General features: G+C 43.7%; 2 protein-coding genes across 4 annotated transcripts in view; one reads left to right on the plus strand and one right to left on the minus strand.

Annotated features, from left to right (window-relative positions):
• Positions 1-886: 886 nt before the first annotated feature.
• Positions 887-23,665, plus strand: ECSCR (endothelial cell surface expressed chemotaxis and apoptosis regulator). The gene is made up of 7 exons (XM_053242910.1): positions 887-1,011; positions 7,593-7,637; positions 10,907-11,032; positions 15,288-15,386; positions 19,037-19,073; positions 21,634-21,716; positions 22,301-23,665. The coding sequence occupies exons 1-7, from the start codon at positions 954-956 to the stop codon at positions 22,336-22,338; spliced, it is 486 nt and encodes a 161-aa protein (XP_053098885.1). The 5' UTR covers positions 887-953; the 3' UTR covers positions 22,339-23,665.
• Positions 23,666-24,608: 943 nt separating this feature from the next.
• The window catches only part of FAM193A (family with sequence similarity 193 member A), a 112,688-nt gene continuing 111,037 nt past the window's right edge, over positions 24,609-26,259 (minus strand). For all 3 annotated transcript variants that reach the window (XM_053242902.1, XM_053242903.1, XM_053242904.1), the window contains exon 16: positions 24,609-25,424. In XM_053242902.1, the coding sequence (XP_053098877.1) occupies positions 25,331-25,424 (94 nt within the window). In that variant the 3' untranslated portion in view covers positions 24,609-25,330. The remainder of the gene's footprint in view (positions 25,425-26,259) is intronic.

Consider the following 26,259-nt stretch of genomic DNA (forward strand, 5'->3'; position numbering starts at 1 on the left):
AGGTTAAAAGGCACCTCCACACACCATTTCTTCCTCACAGGAGCAGCCGGCAGCCACAGTCGGGTCACTGCTGCAGGTTCTGCAATGAATAAAAGTAATTAATTTCAAGGCACCCTGGAGCCATTTTATTTTTAATGTATGTGAGGCTCTCCTCCGCCTGCCTCCTCCAACATACCCCATTGAAGGCCAAATCAGTTCGGCTAGATTCAATCTGAATCTGGCTGATTCGATTCAACCTCAAATCATTTTGAGGGGAAACTCTCAAATCAGCCAGATTCGAGTCGAATTGATTCGCTGCTGAATCAATTCACACATTTCTAGTGTGTGTGTGTAGGGGGATGATGCTTATCTTGCAGTGGAGGGTGGGGTGGGAAGACCTCTAGGTCCAAGAGGATCCAAAATTACCTAGGTGCACCTCTGGTGTGCGTGCATGTGTTTTAAAGCGTGTCCCATGCAGAACATTGAGAACTGGACAGTTTAATGGCAGGGAGAGAAGAGTTTTGTCCACAGCAAGAATCCCAGACAGACTTATATTTCCAAATCAAAAGCACCAGACTTGTAACCTGGAGCACAGGACATTAGTTCCCATTTCAAAGCAGCTGGCCTTTTCCCCAAAACAAGCAATAAGTTTAGGTATGTGTGTGCTCTGTTACTGTTTCCATTCCCCACAGATTCCTCATAAGTAAAATGTAGTCTCCTAATAACAATAGTGCTGAAGTTTCTTTGTATCTGGTAAATTCTGTCTCATATCCTTTAAAATTATAATGGGCAAGAGCAAAATTCCACACCGTCAATCCTCCTGTTGATTCAGTCTGCTTCCTTCCATTATTCAACAGGAAGCCCCAGGACAATCAACACAGAGAGACAAACTTACTCTCATTTTTTGTTCTTTCTCTTCACAGAATGGAAGGGGCTGTAGGGTACTAAGGAACGACAAGGGGAAGATACACATCATGAAGGCTTTACAGTTTCTAACGTTTGTATGGATTTGTGACTGTGTTCTTCTTCAAGGTAAGGTTGTGTTGTGTTTGTTTGTTTGTTTGTAATATTGATATATCCCACCCCTCCGGCACACAGCTGCTTGGGGTGGCTTACAATAAAAGACTGCAAGATTTAGACTGCAGTCCTACACATCCTTTCCTGGGAGTAGACCCCACTGAACTAAATGGATCTTACAGCCAAGTACGTATGCTTAGAATTGCCCTGACATCATCTTCAGTTAGAAGACCATAACTAGTGCAGTGGTGAAAGCACATGTTTGTATGCTTTGCATGCCTAACTTTCAATCCTCAGCACCTTCAGTTAAAAAGCAGTAGCAAGGCTAGGAAATACTTTTTCTTGCCTGAGATGGAGATTTGTGTTACTGTTCGAGTAGATGATGCTGGGCTAGCTGAACTTGTGTTCTGATTCCATATAAGGCAATTTTGTGCATTCATCAAGGAACAATTATAAATCATTGTTCAGTATGAATGTAAATCTGACCCTTCCATTCAACTGGGTGACTAACAACTAGTCTGAAGGAACAAAAGGATGACTGTCAGGGTTCCAGAGGGAGAAGGTGTATTCCTGTTCTTTTTAAACACCCAAACTCCTGGGGTAAAAACAGCCAAGGTCAGCTTCAGAGTACGCCAGGGGAGGAGGTTACTTGATCACTTCAATTCTCCTCCTGGCTCACCACATCCAGCCGGTTCCTTCTCCAGGGGAACTCTAGCTCCCACATCCAAGAGCAGCCCACATCACTGGCTGGCTTAAAATGCCCTAGAGGTTTTACACACCGGGCTTCTGCCCCAAATCTCCTTCGGAAGAGAGTGTGTGTGTTCACACACCAGCCAAACTTAACCCGAACTCCCAACAGGATCCTTGGACCCACGCCACACACAAGTCGGGCTTTGTGATGCGAATTCTAGTTTATCTTGAGGTATTTCCAGATTTTTAAAATGCTTGTTTTAAGCTACTTTTTCTGAAAATGCTGGAGCAAACAAGGAGAGGCGCTGACATAGAATTATTAGCATCATAAGAGGCATGGTCTCTTCAGAAATGCAGATCTTTCTCTACAAAGAACTCTCTCTTCCCCCACTCCCAGTTGACTAGGAAGGAAAACACTGATGCCTGCCATGTGTACTTGCAAAAACGAAAACCAAGAGTGGAGGGGAGGGGCTGCTTCCCTCAATGCCAAGAGTGTACTTCGAAGTGGCTTCGCTCAACATTTACCCCGCAGCATGAAGCCAAGTATGAATAACCTCTTGGTGCAGAGCTGGCCCCGCCCCCTTTCTGGTCTCTTTTCCTCCTGCCTCTCTGGCCTCCTGCCTCTCCCAATATGGCGGCTCCACTAGAGCTGTTTCACACAGCTCTCCTTGCCTTGCCTGCTCAAGTCCCCAGGACCCAACAGTCCTGGAACCATTCCAGCCCCCACCCCACCCCCATTCACCTTGGGGAAAGAAGGAAGCCCCGCACACCCCACCGGACTTCACGGGTCTGCACAGGTCACCAGGTAAAATGGCACCCCAACAATGGCAAAGAACATTATTAAAGTACTGAGGATTTTTCTGTATATGGAAGGCAAGTGTTGCTGAATGTTGTTAGAGTATCTACTTTTCTCTGCACTTTATTTTCTAAAAATCTCTGAAATTTTCAGTGACTGTGTCTTTGAAATTTTCAAGCTTATTCAGAAAATGGACCAGATTCCTCATAGAAAGTTACTGAATTTCTGCTTTAGGTCAAACCCTCCTGTCTGCTTTCCAGGCTAATTTTCTCTTTCTGTCCAAGACCACATGCCAGGAAAGACTGGGGTGGTGAGAGAGGTCAGTACCAGGTCAGCCGAAGTTTGCAGAGGAGATGATTCTAACCTTTTGCACACATCGTCTCCCCACGTATCCCAGTTCCTGACCGGGAAGGAAGCTAAAGGGCTGGCCTGGCTTTTGGGAGGATAGAGGAATCTCCTACCTACCTGCCTTCACTGGCTTCTGCAGCTTGTAGAGGAGTGAATGGGTGCAGATTCTTCAAGCGATTGAAGTCTTTTAAAAATAAGTTATTCAAGCCATAGGACCATCATATACTATGGCTGTATTGTTTGACACTTTGCTCTAAAGTTCTGGTGGTTGCGGGAGTGAAAGGGGGAGTGGGAAATGTTTTTCTCTACCCTCACTACCCCTAGCTACTCCTCGGAGTCATCCCTGAAAGGGAAGCAGAGCTTCTTATAAATAAATCTGGTTGGGGTTTTTTAAACTTGCAATCTAGAAACATCTGATTCCCACACAGTTGTATTGTACAGTAAACAGACTCTGGAGTATATAACTTGAGGCTTACAGCTTAACTATAATAGGTCATTATAGACAAATAATATGATCTGTTGCAACAAAGGAGTGACTGATTCATCAACAGGATGATGGTATTTCATGCATGTGAAATTATTGGTGGAGGAAAAACGTGAGTGAGCTGCTAATTAAAACAAAACCTGGATGAATATAAGATACTATCTGGGCCAGCCCATAGCATCTGCACACGTTCTCCAGCCGATCCAGCGCCCCCCTCCGCCAGCCTTCTCCCCCTGCCCCGTCTTAAGCTGCCCCCTGGTGGTGGAGGTGGCGAAAGCTCCTCCCATGAGCCCGCGTACCACCCAAATGCCAGGTTGGGGCATTTTCAACCCATTCCGGGGCTCTCTGTACATGCTCACGGAAGGAGCTTTCACCATCCCTGCCTCAGTCACCGCTCTCCACCACAGGGGCTTGCCATAGTGTGTGTGCTGGTGCTGAGCTCGCCAGGTGCCAACACTGCTGCCGCCTCCTCCTCCTCCTCCTCCAGCCCCTCAGAGTGTCACAGCCACCTCTGCTCCAACATGGCGGCCGCTGGGAGTGAATTTGCCTAAGAGGGTGCATGCAAGCAAGAGAGAGTGTGCACGCTCCCACAGTGCGTTGATTGGTTTAGCACTGCAAGGGTGGGGCGAGGGCAGGGCTTGCCACATCTGACCTAAGCCTTTTAAACATATAGATGGTAAAGCACCTGCCTTAATAACTGTTGTAAGTATAAGTATATCAAGTGTGCTTACAATGCCTACTTTTAGCATAAGCAATGCTTCCCTTTTGCCACAGTTAGAATGTATTAATGACATAATAAGGTCATTCTCACAGCCAGCCCTACCCTAGTAGGGAAGTGCTAATCTGGGTAGGGCTGGTTGTGAGAACCACTGGGATGGCTCCTGATCCAGATGCTCCTCAGCTGGGTAGCCTGGATTTGAAACCCAAGCTATAAGTGAGGTAGGAGGACGAGTGTGTGCCTTCTACTTCACTGCCCGGATGTGTGCAACGTCGGGGATCTAAAAACAGCCACTATGAGCGGCGGTCATAGAGCCCCAACTACAGAGAAGTCAGAGAGAGGAGCCCTTCTGCATTGCAGCAGGCCGCCTCTCCACTGCCCATGCAGGGCATTGTGGGATGTGGGAGCACTTCCTCCTCCCGATCCCAACTCGGGTGACAGCCACAGGGCGCCCCAACAAAGCAACAATCATGTGGAGGAATGTGGGTTGGATCCTGCTTCCCCCCTCAGCCCTCCCCCGCCCAAGCTCTGTGGATCATGTGACAACCTTACTGTCAGAGAACAGACAATGAATCGTACAACTTTTGTAAGGAACTGAAAAGATTTACTGAAAGTGGAAATGATATATCCCCATAACCCAAGCTCATCACATGATTTCTGAAAACAACACTTTCTTTCCTTCTCCCCTCCTCTCTCTTTCTCTCCTCCTGCCCCCCCCCACTTTTTCACTTGATATCCCATGTGGATTTTGGAAGGCTTCCTGATAGAAATTAAAATATGATGGGTAGGAATACCAACACAAATACCATGCAGCAACCAGAACAATGGCAGCTCTGGAGAGAGACTGCACATGCCCATTAGCCTTGCACTATCTTCTTAGGATGGGGGCCATGTCCACATTCAGCTCAGTGAAAAAGCACATACTTTGTCTGCAAAAATGCTCAGGTTCTGAGCCATCTCCCATTAAAAAGAGTCTCTAGTAGGGATGGGGGAAACCTCTGCTAAGCCTTAGAAAGCTGCTGCCAGTAGACAGTCCTAGCTAGATTTACCAATGGTCTACCTTAGCTTCATATGGTGGGAATAACATAGTGTAGCCATGACTGCAGTCTCTGAAAATGATGCACCCCCAAACCGCCCATGCCACTTGGTGACCTAAAAGGGAATTGCGGGGCAGGGCGGGGGGAGTGCATTTTTAATGAAAGTCATGGGAGCCGAAATGGCTCTTTGAGCTCCCCCTCCAGAGTGAAGAGGATGTGATGTATCCTGCCCCTGAGTGGTACCAGGTAAAGGAGGAGGAGGATTGGGATGGGCAGTGCAAAGAAGGGGAGGGGGTCCAACAGATGTGTCAGATCTTCAACGGAGTTCCAGAATGACAGCAGACCAACTTCTAACAGGTTTAGCAATAGCAATAGCACTTACATTTATATACCGCTCTATAGCCGGAGCTCTCTAAGTGGTTTACAATGATTTAGCATATTGCCCCCAACATTCTGGGTACTCATTTTACCGACCTCGGAAGGATGGAAGGCTGAGTCAACCTTGAGCCCCTGGTCAGGATCGAACTTGAAACCTTCTGGTTACAGGGCGGCAGTTTTACCACTGCGCCACCAGGGGCTCTTGTTTGACTGTCAGAAGCTCTCTGCTGTTGTTGTGGAACTCCTTCCGATAAAGCGCAACAGAGGGAATGTCGGGTCCAACATGTGTATCCAACGCAACACAACACTCAGCCATAAAACAGTACACAAGCACAGCACTTTAAACATAATGGCCAACATCCTGACTGTTGGCGCACCTGTACTTCTAACAAAAGCACACACACACACACACACACACACAGCATTAGCCTCCTTGCTTCCAAAGCACAGACACACTTGTGCAAGAGCACAACAGTTTTTGCTGCTCTCCCCTTTCTCTGGAAGTGCTCTTTCACAGCAGAAATATGTCCCTAAGGGTCCTTTTTCTGGAGCAAGGGGAGAGCACTGGAAATTGTTGCACTTGTGCACAAGAGTGCCTGCTCTTCAGACATGGGGAGGCTGGTGTAGCTTTCTTTTGTTAGAAGCATTCATGCACCATTAGTCAAGGTGCCACCCAATATCCTTTAAATTTCATTCTAGAGTTTAATAACCTTTCCCACCAAGAATTCTTTTCTAAAGTGGCTGGTTCTTGACAGAACAATATTAAAACAACCATTCACAACCGAGCAGCAAAGGTCAAAGCCAAAGAGGCCCTCAGTTCATGAAAACCCATAAAAGGCACAACAGAATAAGCAGAATAAGCCCTGAGATAGGCAGAGCAGCTGGAACTTCGCTGGGGAGGGCATTCCAGAGCCGGGGGCTGGCACAGAGAAGGCCCTGTTCCACATGCTTGCCAAATGGACCTCAGAGGGCATTGGCATGCAGAGCCTCCCTCAAAGATCTTGACAGAAATACAGGAGTGCAGATACCATGAGTCCGGCCATTTAAAGTTTTAAAGATAACTATCCCTTCCCCTCTAGTTTTGTCCTATCTATCTATCTATCTATCTATCTATCTATCTATCTACCAACTTGTAACATTTAACATTTGGTAGCTAATTTGTGGGAGGGAATGGGTTAGCAACAATGGGCCATTTTAAGGCCATTGCAGTAGTCAAGTCTGGATGATATCAGATCATGGATGTCTGTTTCAGACTATTTCTATCCAGGGAGGGGGGATGTACCAGCTTATGCTGGTGAGAATATTTTATGCCAAGGAAGTCATGTGGGCCTCCAAAGGGCATGATCTAGTAGCATCCCCTGTGAAAAATCATGCCAGCTGCCAACATGGATACTGAGAAGTACTCCGAGCTGCTGTTGCTACTGTGGGGATTTATCAAGGTGATGGCCCAGAGCACTCTTTGGTAGCCCTGGTTGTGGCCTCCATCTTCTTTCACCTATGGTGCAATGCCTTTGCTGCCACTATTGCATCCAGTGAGGCATTGCATTATTGGCAGGGGGTGGGCAGATAGTGGCAACCAGCATAGTTGACCCTCCACTTCCTGTAAAAACAGTTGCTGATGCCCCCACAAACCTGGAGTTGGCGCTGGGGAAGTGATCTGATCTGAGGGCATGGACATCTGAGATCACAGGCACAGTTGTTTGGCCTCATTAGTATTTGGTCTTACTATTATGCATATACGCTCTGATATATGTAAGAGGGAATTCATGATGACTTTGGATTCTCATGTCAGATGGTGTCGGATTCTAATGTATGTGGACCTGAAGGAGATCTGAGCATTCTGAATTAAGATTCACATGGACAGAGGTGTGTCACATGGACTGATATGCGCAGAGATTTTTGTTGAGGAGATGTCACAGGAAAAACTTTGCTGAGTTCACAATCAAAGCATTTAACACTTGTAGCTAATGTGTAGGAAAGAGTGGGTGTTGGCAACAGTGTGCCATTTGAGAGTGAAATGCAGAGAAGTAACAGATCTCATGATCTTTAGATATTGTATAATTTAAGGAAGCCAGAGCTTCCTCATAAGAATGTGTCCTCATTGCTCTGACTGACCAATGTTCACATTTTTCAATTTGCTTGCAGGTTCTGAGCCCAGTGAAAAGAGCATCCTGTTTTCATCGCCATCAGGTAGAAAGCACACTATTGATATTTATTTTAAAAGCACCATTGACTTTTAAGCACATTCCTTATATGAAAACAACAGACATTTTAAAAAAACTCGTGTGTGATCCTGCAAACAGAATACCCATCCTGCCTGCCACTTTGCAGGGTTAGGTTACAGGCTCTTTCCCAGGGACAGATTCTGTGGCAGGAAAGTATTATAGCATCACTTCTCATCTGGCCATGCTACTGCCACGTACTGTATAATGCACAACTATGTCTCTAGTGATGACAAACTACATCATTTGCATTGTTTTTTGTTTGAGTGGCCAAAATTCACGTGACCAAAAGGCTTTTTGGATGGTAGTCTCCAGTTCTGTTCCAATCCTGTTATTGTCATGCACCCTCATTGCCTATGAACGAAGAGGCAGAGTAGGCATTTGCCTACAGTGGCAAAATTCGAGGGGCAGCAAATTTTGAGGAGGGGCAAAATTTGCTGCCCCTCTCTGTGGGCAGCAGCGGTTGCAGCAAAGGGTGGAGTGGGTGGGGAGAAAGTCCCCCCCCCTTACTTTATATTAAAAAATCAAACCTTTTTTTGTTTAAGGTAAAAGGGCGGCAAAAGCCTTTTTGCCTAAGGGCAGCAAAAAGCTTAATCTGCCCCTGTATGTCTGAACATATGCAAAATGGAGCAAGGGGAGAAGGCTTCTACACATCAGCAACAATAGCCAAAAGGAGGATATCTCAATAATAGGAAAAGTGTAAAATGTATTTATTAAACATGGCTTTCCATCCCCTGCTCAAGTAGTGGGCCATTTCACTTGATTGTTCAGTCAGTTACATATTGATGTCCTCATTCTATAAGGAATTTGCAGCATGTTACAATCCACCTTAATATTTATTTATTTTATTTATATATCATATTTATATACTGCCTAATATGTGTATCTCTAGGTGGTGTACACAATAAATATAAAACAGAGTAAAAATAATTAAAACAATTTCACAGAATAAAAAAACTGTTTGTTTGTTTGTTTGATTGATTTTTATACCGCCCTTCCAAAGTGGCTCAGGGCGGTTTACAACAAGGTAAAAACAATTAAAACCAATTAACAGTTAAAATCAAAACTATAAAAACAGAATAAAACCAATTCAACAATTCAGCAGCTAAAAAACCCCAGAGGACCAGGGCAACCATTTAAAATAAATTTAAAACAATTTTTCAATCATTTAAAACCCTGGAAGGCCAGGCCAAACAGATAGGTTTTAAGGGCTCTCCTGAAGGACAGTAATGATCTTGAATTACGGATTTCTGCCAGGAGTGCATTCCACAGCCCAGGAGCAGCTACAGAGATGGCCCGCCTCTGAGTTGCCACCAGACGAACCAGTGGTAACTGGATACAGACCTCCTCAGATGACCTTAACATGCAGTGGGGATCATGCAGAAGAAGGAGCTCTCTAAGATTTTATTTTATTTTATTTTATTTTACATTTTATATCTTGCTCTTCTTCCAAGGAGCCCAGAGCAGTGTACTACATACTTAAATTTCTCCTCACAACAACCCTGTGAAGTAGGTTAGGCTGAGAGAGAAGTGACTGGCCCAGAGTCACCCAGCAAGAATCATAGCTCAATGGGGATTTGAACATGGGTCTCCCCGGTCCTAGTCCAGCACTCTAACCACTATACCACCCTGGATCTTGGACCTAAGATAACTCGGACCTAAGCCGTTCAGGGCTTTAAAGATAATAACCAGCATTTTATATTTTCCCCGGAAACATACAGGCAGCCAGAGTAACTGTTTCAAAACAGGCATAATATGGTCTCTCCGGGTTGCCCCAGAGACCAATTTGGCTGCCACATTCTTTTTGTGTATGTGTGTGTGTTTATTTTTGGCTGCCACATTCTGAACTAACTGAAGTTTCTGGACTACGTACAAAGGCAGCCCCACGTAGAGAGCATTGCAATAGTCAAGCTGGGAGGTTACCAGCTGCTGCACCACTGTTTTGAGTTCATCCTCTTCAAGGAATGGGCGCAGCTGTTGAATCAGCCAAAGCTGATAGAAAGCACTCCTGGCCATGGCCTCCACCTGAGATACTAGTCTGAGGCCTGGGTCCAGGAGTACTCCCAAGCTGCACACCTGCTCCTTCTGAGGGAGTGTAACCTGTGCACCTGCTCCTTCTGGGGGAGACATAAGTTTTGGGCAGACATGGGGTTCTACTCAATCCCAATGCAAAGGACTGCTAAGGAAAATGCATGCTTTAGTGGGGTGTGCTTTTGGAACTGTGTTTATTTATTTTAGGATATGTTTTCATAACTCCTCTACAGTAGGGGAGATGGGTGTTTGGGATCACTGGATATTAGACATGTAATTTTATAAGTAGTTGTAGCTGCTAATGTTATATTTGTGTCTTTGGGGTGGCAGAGGAGAAAGATGATGATGATGATGATGATGATGATGATGATCTATGTTGAAGAGGGATGGACAATTAGGAAAAAAATGAGGTAAAAAAAGCAGACAAACCCAGGCTCTATCATTACAAACTATGCCCTTGAGTAATTCCTATGTGTCCCGACATGTGTAGCAAATTTGGTTCACAAGTTAGCCCACTTGCTCCTCAAACATTTACATGTTTGCCGTCTTGAACTGGGGTGGATGACATCTTCACAAACCATTCCATTACACACTACAACTGTACCAAATTTGGTTCAAATCAGTTAGGTGGTCCACAAGTTAGCCCTCTTGTATCTCAAATATTCACACATCTGCCATCTTGGATTGAGGTAGATGGCATCATTACAAACTATGCCATTGAGGTGTCCCTACAACTGTACCCAATTTGGTTCATATTAATCCAGGCATTGCAAAGTTGATATACACACGGACATACACATGGACATACACACAGATGCACAGATGGAGACACACACGGAATGCTGGGTGATCTCATAAGCCTATGGAAAGTGGGCTAAAAATAAGCTGAGATTGTCAGGAAGCTGAGTTGTGCCTCCATTATACAAGCTAGCTCTTCCACACTGGTATGGAACTGTAACATAGACACACACAGTCTTGGATACAACTAATCATGTGATATGGAAGCTTGTGTATTCAAGCTTAAATAGTTTATGGCTGAGCTTTGAACAATCTTTCTCTGACGTATACGGTTACTCCAAATATTATTAAAGGGAGGCAACAAAAATAGTAGATGATGCTGGTCCTTATTTTGATTCTTTGTTGCTTTGTTCAGCATATGAAACTTTCTCCTCTCTACCTATTTATTTATAACCTTCTCTTCCCAAGCCTCCACAGGTATCTCTGTATCAATGAATTCCACAATAAGACCACTGAATGTAAACACAGATATATTTCTCAGTCCTTCTACCCCTACAGAAGACAAATCACAAGCACTAACAATGGCAGTATTTGGTAAGTAGAGACATCAGGATGAGATGTTGCTGCTTGGGAAAGAAGGGAGTGATAGAGATAGCTTAAGAATTAGTTGCATGAGCATGTTGAAAGTCCTCTGATAAATGATATTTTCAGAGAACTATAATTCTGAAATTTAAAGCAGAGCTATACTACTTTTTGCGGGGGAGGAATCAATTACAGAATTTTAAAAATGTGTATGTGTGAGATAGACATTTCAGTTTGAAGCCTACTCTGAGAAGAGCAAAAGCAGATTTGGGGAGGTAAGCAAACATTTCTACTCAAAACAACAACAACCCTTTTCCTATCAAACAAACTAACTGGAGGAGGGGATATTTTGAGGCAGGGGCTGGTTTCTCTTTAAAGGAGAAGTCCCAGCATTTGCCAGGGCTAGCATTTGCCAGGGTTTGCTTTGGGGGTTCTGTGAAATTTAGTTGTTGTTTCTCTCTTCCTGGAGAGGGACAGAGGGAGAAATCAGCTAAGGCTGTAGTAAGTCACACCTGGTGGGAGGGGCCACATTCCTGTGAGCCACATTCCTGTTTCAGTTTGAAGCCTACTCTCTATATAAGAGGTGAAGGCCCAAGAGCTTAGTGAACAGAGCTTAGTGCACAAGGATAGCAAACAAAGCATTGGAGTGAGTTTTGCAGGGGAGCCTGAAATGAGTCCCCTTGATCACAAGGAGCCCAGTGGGAAGAGAAAGTAAGTACTACTCCCTCCTTCATAAGTTTAAACTCTTAAATAGCTGACCAATATAGCTAATACCTAACTTCCTAATAAACAATAGCTAAATACTCTAAGCAGCCAACAAAACCAGTTATGAAGACAGAAAGCCAGCAGGGGAAGGGGCACTTCCCAGTGTATTGCACAGATTGTCACATGTATGACTATTTGCTCCATGGGCAGAAGTCATGGGTGTGTTCTTGGTGCAAGGAGCTCCTGGCTCTCAGGGAACAAATTTGTTCACTCAAGACCAAGCTGGCAGATCTGGAGAAGCTCAGAGACAGAAATGCATGCAGTTGAGACCTTCAGGGACATGGTAGAGGCATCCCACTCCAAGGCTGATAGATCCTCTGCTGTTAGGGGAAATGAAGGTCTTGGGGAAGGAGGACATCAGTCTGGGGAAGAGGGAAATACTCCTTTAGAAGAGACCAGTGTTCCCTCTAAGGCATGTGTATGTGCATGTGCATGTGCTCACAAGTTTTTTGATGCCCACTCAGTAAATTTTAGATCCCACTCAGGTTGAATAAGGAAGGCTCCACTCTGAATGCACGTGAGCATGCAGTGCCTTGATACTGCCGCCCAGAGCAAAACTCATTCCGCACACAGATGAAAAAAAACTATAATGTACACTGGAAGGGACCCCTTCCATGGATGATGAGCCCATATCCTCTCGCACAGAAGATACTCCTCCGGTGGGGTGGGGGCCTCCTTGTAGTGGCTATTCAATCATTAGAGGTATAGAGAGATGGGTCTGTGACCTGTGTGTAGACCACACAGTGACTTGCCTGCCTGGTACTAAGGTTGCAGACATCACTCAGCATCTAGATAGGCTGTTAGGCAGTGCTGGGGAGGAGCCAGCTGTCATGGTGCACGTCGGCACCAACAATGTTGAGAAATGTAGTCGGGAGGTCCAGGAAGTGAAATTTAGGCTGATAGGTAGCGTTTTGAAGTCCAGGACCCCCAAGGTATTTTTCTCAGAAATGCTACCTGTTCCACATGCAGGGTCAGCAAGACAGGCAGAGCTGAGGGGTTTCAATGCGTGGATGAGACATTGGAGCTGGGAAGAGGGGTTTAGATTTGTTAGGCACTGGGATACATTTTGGGGCAAGCAAGGCCTGTACAAAAGGGATGGGCTGCACTTGAATCAAGATGGAACCAGACTGCTGGCACTTAAAATCAAAAAGGTTGCAGAGCAGCTTTAAAAATGACACCTGGGCAGTATCCACTTTGGCAAATGCCATACCTTAAGGTGCAAGGGTGTAAAAGATTCAGGTAAAACAGAAGGGGACAAAGTAGAACCACATAAAGAGCAGACAGAAGGTTATGTCAGCTGGTCAAAGAGTCAAAAGAAAGACAGCATGCACCAGGTAAGAGATTCAGCATATAGGTGCTTATATGCCAATGCCAGAAGCCTCCGAGCCAAGATGGGTGAGCTGGAGTGCTTGGTTGCTAACGCAGAAATAGATATAGTAGGCATAACAGAAACATGGTGGAACAGTGAGAACCAGTGGGACACTGTTATCCCTGGATATAAACTCTATAGAAAGGACAGGGCGGGGTGCCTTGGAGTGGAGTAGCAATGTATGTTAAAGTAAGTGTTAAGCAAATGTCACATCATACAGTAGTTCGCAGAGGCTGCAAACTTGAGATTGGTTGCACCAAAGCACCAGCACTTCATGAGGATTGCTAGTGCTGCTGCAATGCAGTCTAACACAGCTATGCTGTTGGCGTGGCAGGTGGGTGGGTTCACAGCTCTCCCCTTCTCCCAGCAGCATGTGACCCGGACGTAGGCCTCTGGGAGCTGCACAGCCCTCAGGGCCCTACTTCTGGGTCACATGAAGTGCTTCCAGGGGAAGGAGAGCTTGGTGGAAATTGCCCCCCTGAGAGTGTGACTACTGTTTTACTCTGAAATGCAGGAACAGTACCCACACAGCACCAGTGTTGCTCACGAGTCTGCATGTCAGCCTTATTTTTGCCATCTGTAAAAAAGGCAGTGAATGTAGATGATTTTGAACAGTTAAGCCAGTTATGATTAATATATGGTGTTGCACATATAGGATGTGCAACAATTATTCAGATCTGATTAATTCATTCTGTTGAAGGACAAGCAATAGAGTTGAGGCCATTCACATGACCAGCCCTACCAGAACAGGGCTACCTCAGGTAGGGCCAGTCATGTGAAGTGCTGGGATCACTCCTGGTCCCGCCGCTCCTCCCCCGAGTAGCCTGCTTTTAAAACAAGCCTTACAGTGAGTTAGCAGGATAAGCATGCACTTCCTATCTCACTCCCCGGCTGTGCGAGTGCTCAGGCTGTTAGCAGCCCGTTAGGACTTGTAGGCAGCAGCTCCTGGGCTGCCAGCAGCCCTTTTGGCCTCACATGTGAGGGACATTGGATTGTGACACCACCTCTTCCTGCAAGGTACTCTAAATGACTTGAAGATGTCATGGCAAGCCCTATTATTACTTTATGCTCAACTGCTGCATTTGCGTTCTGCCCTTCCTCCAAAAACCTCAGCAGAAGTGTATGTCAGGTGATATCTCACTGAGGCATAAGCCAGGCCCATCTCTGCTTGCTCAGGCAGAACAATTCACAGTAGGTGCCCTCTGAGTCCAAACCATTATCTTTCTCACAGTCACATATGCACAAATGTTGGCTCACGTAGCTGCTGAACTAAATACCAGCTCCAAAAGCTGGACCGTCACAGTGATGATGACTCTTGGAAGAGGGTTCTTTGAAGGCAGGCTGTTGAGCTCTCCACCCTTGGTTACATTCCCTCCCATTTTTGTTGAGTGTTTTGGCAGTCCTATCTTTACTCCATTGTCATGATCAAGGCTAAAGAACCAGTTCACACTATTACCTAAGCACCACATACTCTGTGAGCATGGGGAACACCACCTTTTATTTTTAAAATAATAAACATACTTTTTCAGGCCTTCTATTTAATATTTAAAGCCCTAAACAGCCCCAACTCAGACCTGCCAAACGAGGTGAGACAAATGGCTACTAGGGAGAGGGCCCTTTTGGTAGTTGCACCCTGATTATGGTAAAGCCTCCCCAGTGAGGTTCGCCTGGCTTCATCACTTTGTTCTTTTAGATGCCAGGTAAAAACCTTTTTGTTCACTCAGCCTCTTTCAATTTTGATTTTTAAATTTGATTTTGAGAACTGATTTTAAAAATGTTTTTCAATTGTTTTGTATTGTATTTTGTATTTTTCCCTCTTGTGATGTGATTTCATGTGTTATATGTTTTTACTTGATGTTTTAATGCTATGTTGTGAGCCTCCCATAAAACAATTTGTTATAGGGGTGGGGGAGGTCTAATAAAGTTGTTAGTGGTGGTGGTTCCTATTGCTGTCCATGACCTTTTAAGAAAAAGGATGACTCTTCTTAGTTGTGTATTTTGGTGGAAAGATACTTCTGTCCAGAAGCACAAAAATACACCTAGGTAATATCTAATCTAAGTTATTCTAACAATGTGTTGGAGAGAAACCCAGAGATGGCTTAGTTGATGGTTGATCGTTTTCTCCATATATAGGTGTTATTAGCTTCATTGTCATTCTGGTGCTGGTTGTTATCATCCTAGTCAGCGTGGTCAGCCTAAGATTCAAGTGTCGCCATTGCAAAGATGCTGAAGGTATTTAATAATGTGTAATATTGTTGAAGTTGCTCTTGTAATGTATGATTTTTTCATTTTATCAGTTTAATATTCAACTTTCAATTGTCTGCCATATTCATGGTTATCTATCAGGGTTTTTTAACTTAGATTCATGGCCTGCTTTATAGTCTTCCTTACCTGTCTAGGGAATATAAACAACCATCTTGATTCTTCCAGAGGCGTAGTCATGTTAGTCTTTAAGTAGGGTTGCCATATCCTGGCTTTCCAAATCCAGGTGCCTATTTTGCATATTATGTAAATTGGCTTGAAAATAATTTTTGAGCAGAATAGTGACTGCATGTTTTGCTCCATAACTAACTCCAAATCTACAAGCTTTTAGCTTTTTTAAAAAAATGAAGCTGAAATCCAGGCAAATCTGGGTGGGCTAAACAATCTGGGTGAGATGCTTAAATTCCGGGTTAAACTCGGAATTTCAGGGGGCATGGCAATTCTATCTTTAAGGTACCACTAGATTCTTAATTGCCTTTGTTGCTACAGACTAATGTATTTATTGTTAAATCTCCAGCTGCCATAAAACTTTCTACAGCCAAAATTTATCTGCTGCTTTTATATGGTGCCGAACTAGGCCCTCTTGAGAATTTTACCACCCTGGAAGTAGTACAAACTAAATTTTTTAAGAACAATCTTCCAGGTACCATGTTGTGTTCCCAACACTGTCCTTAGGTGTGAGGCAGGAGTCCTTAGATTAGAAATGAGATTTAAGCTGATCATCTTTATGTTTTGGCTGAAGTTGATCTTCCCCCAAGTGGGCTTGGTTCCTCTAACACTTGTAGACAGTTACGCCTCAAAATTGAAGGTGGCGCTAAGATACAAGTTATAATCTTATGGTCTCCCCCAGGAAGAGCTCATCAGGGTGGGGTATGATCAAGCCATGAGGGTCATCAAGGTCTTAGATATAGAACTGCAAAAAGAATCAGCAAAGTTGCCGAGAGGGATTTATATAGGCAATCAGTCCTTATATGTAAGGCCTGCCGAATATCTAAACAGCTTAACCACAGCAAAATTTAGGAGAGCTATGACTCTCACTCGCCTAAATGCACTCCCTACTGCAGTGCTAGCGGGGAAGTTCAAAAAACTGCCATATACCATCCGCTTATGCGGCTCGGGAGTCATAGAAACTACTGCAAACATAATTCTTTACTGCACATTTTACAAAGATAGTCGTACAAATTTTATTCCACAGTTATTAATGGAGTTCCCTGGCCACACTGACGAGTTTTATTTAGATTACCTGCTGTCCAATTTTAAAGAAACAGTCTCTAGCAATGTGGCCAAGTTTTGTTACGTAGTTTGTAAAACTCGTAAAGAATGTACTACTTGATTGGATGTTGTTATTGTACATTTATCTTGCTGGTCAATGACTGAAATAAAGTATCTATCTTTATTGTTAAATCGTCCTCTCTCACGGGACAGATTTTATTTTTCAACCTTTCATCATATACCTGTGAATGAAATGAGGTTTGGAGTATATAGAGCCCATTTCTAGCCCATGAAAGCTTATGCTGTAATAAATGGGTCCATGTTTAAGGAGTCATAAGACTCTTTGTTGTTGTGTTTTCCTGCAGCAGACTAATAGAACTACCCCTCTGCAAGTTGTTGAGGAATTGTTAGTAAAATATTGTAGTATGAGGGATACTCTAGTTTGTGATTGAATTATGTATTTCTCTGAAACGTGATTTTGGACTCCATCAGCTAAGGCTAGTAATGCAGAAATGCCAAAAGCTGATTCCTTCACATCTAAAGCTCCCCAAGGTAAATTGAGAATTGATTAGCTTCCTTCCTGAGGAAATCTTTTTTCCAACTGTGAGGCAGGGCCGGACTTGTTTTTCTACACATTCCACTCTGTTTCTGAAATTAGTCAGGTACTCAGCTGTATGTAATGTTGTTTATTATCCATTGTGTATTCCCCCCAACCCCCTACCCCTTGGGCATTTTGCAGATTTTTGAATTATGCCAACACACATACACCACCCACCACCACCACCCTATTCTGTTCAGGACTTCCAACATTGTTTGATGTTCAAGCACTGTATTTCAGTTCAATTTTCTTCCAGTCTGAGCCCAACCTACATCATTCAGTCTTCTTCATACTCTCACATTGCTCTGAGTTTGTGAGATTCTATTTGTCCTTGAAGGTGGCAGGCTTGCCTTGGCTTCATCTGGAGCAGTTTACTTTAAATCTGGTTTCTCCATTGATCCACCACACTATTGATGGGGTTTGTGATTATTTGGCAAAGCGCCAAGGAAGCTACCACTCCAGTTACAGAGTGCAGAGTTTAGTTGCTGCAGCTATTTAAGGAACACACATGGAGATCATTGTAGAGTCTAAACTAAACTGATTTATTGGGGAAGTACATTCAAGAAAGAAAAGACCTATCCATAGGGTTGCCATATTCTGGCTTTCCAAATCCAGGTGCCTGGATTTGTATATTACAAATTTATATTATGTACATTGGCTTGAAAATAATTTTTGAGCAGAATAGTGACTGCACGTTTTGCTCCATAATTCCGCTTCTATAAAGTCTAGAGCTTAGGTTTTTTGGGGGTTTTTTTTGGGGGGGTGGTGGCTTTGTTTGTTCTTGCTTTTAAAAAAATGAAAGCTGAAATTTGGGCACATCTGGGTGGGCTAAGCAATCTGGGTGAGATGCAAAAAATCTGGGTGAAACCTGGAATTTCGGGTAGAGAATTTCCTCTCTTGGAGGAAAGGAAGAGAACTGACTCACTACAGGAAATACCAGTGCTTGCCTGGGAGCTATTTATTTGGAAAACACCTCTTTTCTCCTCTCCTCACCCACACTAACATTCCAGTCTCTTCCTTCTTTCTCAGCATATTGGGGTCTGCTTAGGGATGTTTGGTCAGGCATGACAACTTACTTTCTCAGCAGCTGTGTTTATTACCTTTCCCTTTCCCTTTCAAACTGCTCTATTCTGTGCAGTGTATTATTCCAAGTTCTTCTGCATGCTGGGTAGGTGGGGGTTACTGAAAGATGTGCTGCTGCTTGCTAAACTATGTTGCCCTGGAGCTGTTTTATTCTAAAAACTGTTATCTCTTTTTCCAGTTTATTCTTCCTTCCTCAGCACATTGGGAGTGTGCTATTTCTTTAAGTTAGATCAAATGACTATCCTTCTTGCTTCATCCAAGATGCTTGGAAGGTTTTATGGTAGCCACTGCATTTAATAATGCTTTTTGCATATCTCCAGAACAGCAGGTCACTTGTAGGGAAAACTGCACAAAGCAGATCTACAAAACCAAGATTGCAAACCCTTTTTTATCACTGCAAGTCACATGATTTGACTGGTAGTGATTGCTCTACCACATGTCTAGCAGTAGCTTTCAGCTTAATCCATATTTACCTTATCACTTTTGGATTCTTTGAAGGGAGGTCTACACGCTGGTTGAACTATAATCGCATGATGGTTTCACAGGTCAGGCCAGAACTTCTCATGTTATTTTGACACTCATTTGGTCATTAGTCAGTCGGTTCTTAGATTTACTAATTAGTATGGGCAGAACCAGCAGCATTTTATTTCCTATTTAGAACTTCTTTGTAGATATCTTCAACATCTAATCTGCATTATTAATGGACTTTGTTTCCTTTTCTTGGCAGATAAACAGAAACCTCAACATCCATTGGTGTCTTACAGGTAAACCTAGAAAAATATTCTTATTTGCCTACTTGGTAAAAACGACCAGTTGCTTAATGTTTTTTGTTTTAAGCATCACTTTTTAAGTAGAAGATAAGTGGTGTAAGGAGTTGCAGCTGGCTTTTCCACACCATTCCTGGCTTTCTTTGAATGTATGCCCGAACATGAGAATAGTCTTGCTGGATCTGACTAAAGGTCCATCTCATCTAGCATTCTACCTCCAGCGGCAGAAAGCCAGAAGTTTTGAGACGCTCACATGCAGAACAGGGTAAAATAGCCATACCCGGTTACTTCCTCCAGCATCCTGCCATCAGAGGTTTACTGTCTCTGTCTATTTGGCTTGGCATGGTGGCTAATCTTCTTTATAATTTATTCTCTTAGCCAGCCAGCGTGGAGATGTGGCAAGGCAATGCGAGGGAGGCACCTGATTGGCTGAGCTCTGTTTGGCCAGCGGAGGTGCCTGATTGGCTGAGCTCTGTTTGGCCGGCAGAGGTGCCTGGCTGTTGTGAGGAGGGGCCGTCTCGGCTGCAGCTTGGGGTGGGAGGCAGTGGGAAGGACTGGCCCTGGCCTGGCGCCAGAGGGGGTAAGTGGGATATGCGTGCCCAGTGAGGACTGAGGAGGAGAGAGGGAAGAAAGTGCTGGCGGCCGGCCGGTGGGTGGAGGAGGGAGGAGAGAAAGGCGGCAGCGGGCAGGGGGAGAGAAAGGCGGCGGCAGGCAGCAGGAGGGGGGAAAGGCAACAGTGGGCAGCAGGAGGACAGGAGGGAGTAAAAACGGCGGTGGTGGGGCCCTTCTTGGCCACCCGCCGCAGCTCTGTGTGTGGGGAGGAACAGGAGGGGAGGAGGAGCTGGAAAGCGCGGGCCGGAGGGAAGAGAGGAGAGACCAGGGCAGGAGGAAGAGGGAGGGGAAAGCAGCCGGCCCCAAAGTGCTGCACAGATGCTCTGTGCGTGGTTGGCTAGTATTTATTAATAGATCTATGTTCAATGAATGTGTCTTGTGCTTTTTGTCAGGAGTCCCCACTACTCAGGATAGCTCAGCCAGCCTGACTGGAAGTAAGCAGAGGCTTATACAATGCACAGCACCTCACCAATGGAAGAACAGGGCACATTTGCGCTGGTTTTGTGAAACTGCAAAGCCCACTGATGCTGTTAGCAAACCCAGAGAGCCTCTGTGGCTCCTATTTGAAATATGGGAGAAGCATCCTACAGCGCAGCCACACTTCCTTAGGTGTCATGGAGGCTTTCCGCATTTGCTAGCAGCGTGGATGGGCTTTGCAGTCTTATGGAGCCAGTGCGGGTGTGCTGCTTTTCCATCAGCAGGGTGCCACCACTGGGCTACTGATGCTTATGTCTCAATTATGCTGTCAGGGCTCAAAAGGAGCCCGGTGCAAGGAGGTGAGGGAAGGCTGTGGCACACTACTGGCAATAGAAGGGAGGGAAACACACCATAGGGTGTGTGTCACTTGCTTCTAATTTATATTAAAATATCAAACCACCTGTTGGTTTGAGAGGAGAGTTGAAGTGTTCTAACTTGTGCTCTAAAAAGTATGGAAACTGCAAGTTATGGTGGTCATCTTAATTTCTACACTATGTAAACAGTAAATCCTTCATACAGTTTTGTCTTTCAGCTTGACGTTGGGCTGGGGAGAGATGTGTCTAGGCAGAAATTCAACAGGTTATCCAGTTATTTGCTAGAGATGCATTGTGATGGACATTTGTCTGATGCCTCTCTATAAAACACAGACTGACAATGCTGATCTTCATAGTGGCATCAGTTTCCAGAAGGAACAGCATACAATTTCAGCTTGCCAAAGTTTAGCTATAACTTCCCAAAGTAAATGCTCCTTAATCAAAACCACCACCTTTCTGTACCACAGCAATTATTTCTATAAAGAATACATTTAATGTAGGTGGCATCTCCATGTTGACATAAGGATCTTAGCCAAAAATGCATGTAAGTACTCCATTCCTGGACAAATTGCTTTGTCATTATGATAACTTCAGTACTGGGTGGCAAATCACAGATCCAGCATCTGCACAGGTCATACTGGACCTGTTGCCCATATCTAAACAAACCTTGTGGGGATGCTCCATTTCCTGATTCCACTCACAAGCATTGCCTTCTTAGATTGGTCCCGATAGTTTTCTGAACAGAAGGAATTGCCCTGTCTTCATATTTATGAAGCTCTATCATAGTTCCTCAAGAGACAGTAATCCTTTTTTGTAAATCAGTTTTGTCCTAGATCCAGCATCTCAGTGGCAGATTCTCCCTAAACTGTTTTTTGGTTGTTGTTTTTAGCTACTGCCTGTTTTCTTAGGATTCAGTCAGATCTAGAAATCTCTTCAACTGGTCTAAAAACAGCCAAAACGACTTGAAGGTCTAGTCTAAAGACTGTCCATATCTACTCTAGACTCATATTCAGTATACTCCAAAGACTGCCCATATTAACCTGGGATATTGGCTTTGTGTTCCGAGGTTTGCCTGGTGGAGATTTAGAAACATACTTTCTCATGAGACAACCACATTTCACAAAGTAATGTGTATGCATTCTCTCTCTCGGTAGCTGCTCTGATGCTGATGCTTCAGCTGACAAGAACATTGTCACACTAGTCTCCATGAAGAACTTCAACACAAACAATAGCAAGGGTAAGGATAGGAACAATCCCATAGAGATTAGTATTTTCTACTTCACATGCAGGCCTTAAGGGGGGGAGGGGGAGTCCCCTGCAACTGGAGTAATCCAGAGACCTACCATTTATAAAGGCAAAAAAAATATTGGCAAGCTTTTCTGAGTGGGAATAGATCTCCAATATAAACACACCAGAAATGTTTAGTCTTCTCCACTTTCTGCAATAAAACATAATTAGTGTTTGTTCAGCAAGATCATTATTGGTATTTTACTCTCTATTTATTTAAAACAGCTATAATAAAGCAAGGTCTTCCTGAGAGTTTTGCTCCTATTGGCTACACAGGTATTCCTGAGAGCTAGAGGACATATTTAATTCTGGCAGATTCCTATTAGCTTTTCAAGTATGTGCTGTGGCTTGGTAAGCAACTAGCATTAGTTGTACATGACTCCTAGTCTCATAAATATGACAGATTAATTCTCTATCTTTTAGATTAATTTAGGGGGGAAACACTGTTTAAGCACAGAACCCAAATATTAGGTAGATTTGCATTTTATGCCTAGACCAGAGTTCTGCTAATTCTTTCATCTTTTCCTCCCCCAGGTATGATGAAGACAGCGGTTACACATGAGGAACAATGAAGAAACATGAAATAATGTGCATGTTTTTTAGGTCATAGAACGATACTGTAATGTATTTCATTGAGAAAAGATTGATGTTTCCATCTAGGATAGAAACACATGAAGCTGCCTTATACTGAGTCAGACCCATGGTCCACCTAGCCCAGAATTATTATTATTTTTTAAATGTATTTTTATTGAATTTTTATTATAAACATACAAAACCACAAACGTCTCCAATTACATCTTGCCCAGTATTGTCTACTCTGAATTAGTAGCAGCGCTCCAGGATCTTGTGGAGAAGTTCTTTCCCACTATGTAATCATTTAACTGAAGATACCAGGGACTGAATATGGGACCTCCCAATTGCAAAAACGTGCTCTGCTGAGGTATGTCTCCTTCCAGTTATGGTCAATTGGCCAACGAAATGATTATCTTTTTCTGGAAAGAAATACACATAGCAGGTTTTTATTTAAATTCACCAATATCTGAGGCAATCATGATCTAGCCAGTGAATCAAGCACTGCGTTCTTACTTGAAGTGTCAAACTGGATCTTACCTTCAACACATAGATGAATCCTGTGCTCAGAAGGCCCTATGTCTTTTTGGAGGGTGTTTGTTTCTTTTAAACAAAAGCAACACGGCCCTTTATTTGGATTGATACCATGATGTGTGAAAGGGCAAGGAGCAAGGTTAACCTATTTTCCCCACTGAAAGGCTCTCAAGCTGCTATAACAGCTTCAGAGGGTAATCGTTAACAGGAAAATGGTTCCGGAAGAAAGAGTTAATCCCCTTTCTGGTCTTGGAAAACCCTCCCCACCACATGGAGCTGCTTTTGGGTAAAAGGCAGGGGAAAATGTAGGGAATGCGAAGCACAGGACTAACCCACATGCTTTGTGTCTTGTTTGACCCGAAGTTCACTTTATTGTAGTAGGTCTTCATTTGCTAGAGAGCTTATCTCAAAATGTTTTCCTCTGAAATTCGTTTAGGAGCTGCAAATGGTTTTAAATGCTGTTGTTTTTTTCTAACTGCCACAATTATATTTTTTGTTTTGTTACATGTCTGATTGTATTTCTGATATCTTTTAAATGAAAGGTAGTATATAAACTTTAAATACACAATTCCCTTTTCTTTTCAACACAGAACGTCTAAAGGGAGGGAAAGAAGTAACACGGGAGTCCTTTTGAAGCATGGGCTTCTCCTTCCTGGTGAACTCCCTCTTTTTGTTTACCTACACACAGTACTTTTTTCCTTGCAACCCCAGTTGCAGAAGTAGAGTTGAAGTTTGTGGTGGATGCTTGTACCTGAAGTTCTGGGCAAGTTTCTGTAAAAGTGATCTGAGAAGTACTCTTCAGCTGCCCTTCATTCTTTGTGTTCTCCCTGGCCGTTCAGCATGTGTTTATGTGCAAACTGCCCCATTACCAGAAGTCCTCCTAATTCTCTAAAATTGGGGGTAACGTGCCCTATGCTGCACACCTTGATGTACGAGATCAGGATCCCTTGGTTGGGTCTTCAGAGTTAGTCAGAATTCTAACTTCTGGTGGGGTGGGGGGGAAGTTTGGGGGAGGTGGGAGGCAGTTGTGCGGGGTTGTCAATCAACTCCAATGGGAGTGCTATAATTTTCACCACCTATTCTTCTGGCATAACATTATGCCATCAGTGGTGCCAAACTAACTTCCATTGCTCTCTCGTCACACCCAATTTCACCCTGTTTTTCGCACTTTTACTGGTGAAACACATTTGTCATATAAGTTTGTGCTTTGCCAGCACATTGTGATTTGGTAGCAACTGTATCCTGCCCAACAGATATCAGGATAGGATCAAATTCAGACTCCTGTTGCATCAGTATAACAATGTGGTGCTAGCATAAGGATTTAGCACAACGACACTGCACACAGAAAGATGAGTTTTTGCACTAGTGGAAGATGCAAACTCTTGGATATGTTCTAGAGAAGGCCGCCTGCTAGCAGTTGTGCAATACTCAAGCACCACAACCTGCCAAGAGATGCATACCTTCTCATATTACTCTAGCAACACACTACACTAGTCTGGATTTAGACCACTGTCAGAATGTAACTATTAGGTACTACACTAATTTCATCTTTTCCTTCTGAATGGTCTTCTATATATTCTGAGGAGGTATTTCAGTGCAGCAGATGACTAATAGCTTTATCATATCAGCTAGCATGTTTTCACTGCTCTGTAAATTAGGGATTTTGCATCATCTAATATATTCCTGACGCCGGCATTTTACCTCCATCATAGCAGTGAGAAATAGAACAGTACATGAGTCTTTTATGATACTAATGTATTCCATCTTTCAACAAGAAAGGCATGATTTTAATATTTCTTAACAATATGTTAAAAATTAGCCAGGTAGGCTTCAGTATTAATACAATTATACAGTTTTACTGATTTGATATGCAAGTATTGTTGTTCATTAAACTTTCATCTGCAAGTATTTTTACACAAGCTGGCTACAAATCAGGAATAATCAAAACACAAATAGCTTAACTCGTACATTCTTAACAGTAGATTGTGAAAAACAAAAGCAAATGTTTGTCCCAGAGGCAATTTTTTTTCCATGAAACTTTGTTTAGAGGAGTTTATGGCAGAAGAGAGCAAAACTGGCTAGATCCATTGCTCTGGCCAAAGGACAAGTCGTAACAAAATGGCAAAAGCCATAGCAGATAATGCATATTGAGAGCCAGAATCTTTGATGCCAAAGTCTTTCCAGAAAATTGAAACATGCTATTGTTCCAACTCCAACAACTGAGTGCTACAATCAAGTAAGTCTCACTCACAGGCTTCAGTCACACAAAATAACAAGTGTATGGAGAAAGCAATTTTTCAGTTTGCTAGAATAATGGGGGCGGGAGGGGGAGAGTCTGGATAAGATCGACACAGTACTGGGAACAAAGTTATCTTTCTGAAGGCCAGAACAGCCCTCTGCACTGGGAAAAATGGAGTTAGTAATTAGTTCCTAAAGCATCTGTACTCCATACTGTAGCCTTTAGTGGGCAGCAAAGGTGGCTTTTTTCAGGCTAAAGTTGGACCAGTTGATGGAAAGTCTTTGCCTTGTCTGTCTGGCAGAATCCAAGCAAAATCTGTAGAGAAAATATATGTAAAGGATAGGAATATGCAATAAAACACAAATCAAGGAAGGATATTATCTTGCACAGATAGTTCCTTTGATCTCTTACCAATGACCAGCTTCCAAAATATATTAACAACCGAGTTAAAAACTCAGTTTAATTAAAGCAGAGGAAGAAATTACAGACATATTTCCACCATGGGCGTCGGAAGGGAAAGGGGGCAGTTGCGCCCCCACTCCCGCCACTGCCGATTGGCCCAATCCTATTGAAGATTGCTGCCTCCCTCCTTGAGGCTGCTTGAACACCACCCATGCCCCTGCACACATCCTGGACAGCTGTAATGAGGCTGCACTACAGGGCAGCAGCACCTGGTAGCAGGGGCTCCATGCATAGATCTGCACAATATGATACCTATTAGAAACAATGGGTGGCCCATCGCAGAACTCCATGCCTAGAGCCTTACCAGTGAGTGCTGTTGCCCTGCAGCACAGCCCCATCACAGCTGTTCACACTTGTGCAGGAATGCAAGTGGAGCTCAAGCTGCCCACATCCCCTTGCATGTGAATATGCAAGCCAAAATATTCTTTAAAAGATATCCCTAACAGAATTAGTCAGCCAATTGCCCTTTGGCTTGTGAACAATCCAGAAGTAACCACACCATTGATATGGGAATGGCTGCATGGTAAGGCACACAATTGTAATTGGCTTTAGAACTTCTATGGTACATTATTAAGAAGAAAAGTGCAGTCCAGTCATATTTTGTTTAGCCAGAAATTAGGGCTGAAGTACATGTGATTTGTGAGGTCCATGATTAAATCTCCTGGTGTCTCTTTTCCTAAAAGCAGCT

The sequence above is a fragment of the Hemicordylus capensis genome, chromosome 4, assembly GCF_027244095.1.
Source record: "Hemicordylus capensis ecotype Gifberg chromosome 4, rHemCap1.1.pri, whole genome shotgun sequence".
NCBI classification, from domain to species: Eukaryota; Metazoa; Chordata; class Lepidosauria; order Squamata; family Cordylidae; genus Hemicordylus; species Hemicordylus capensis.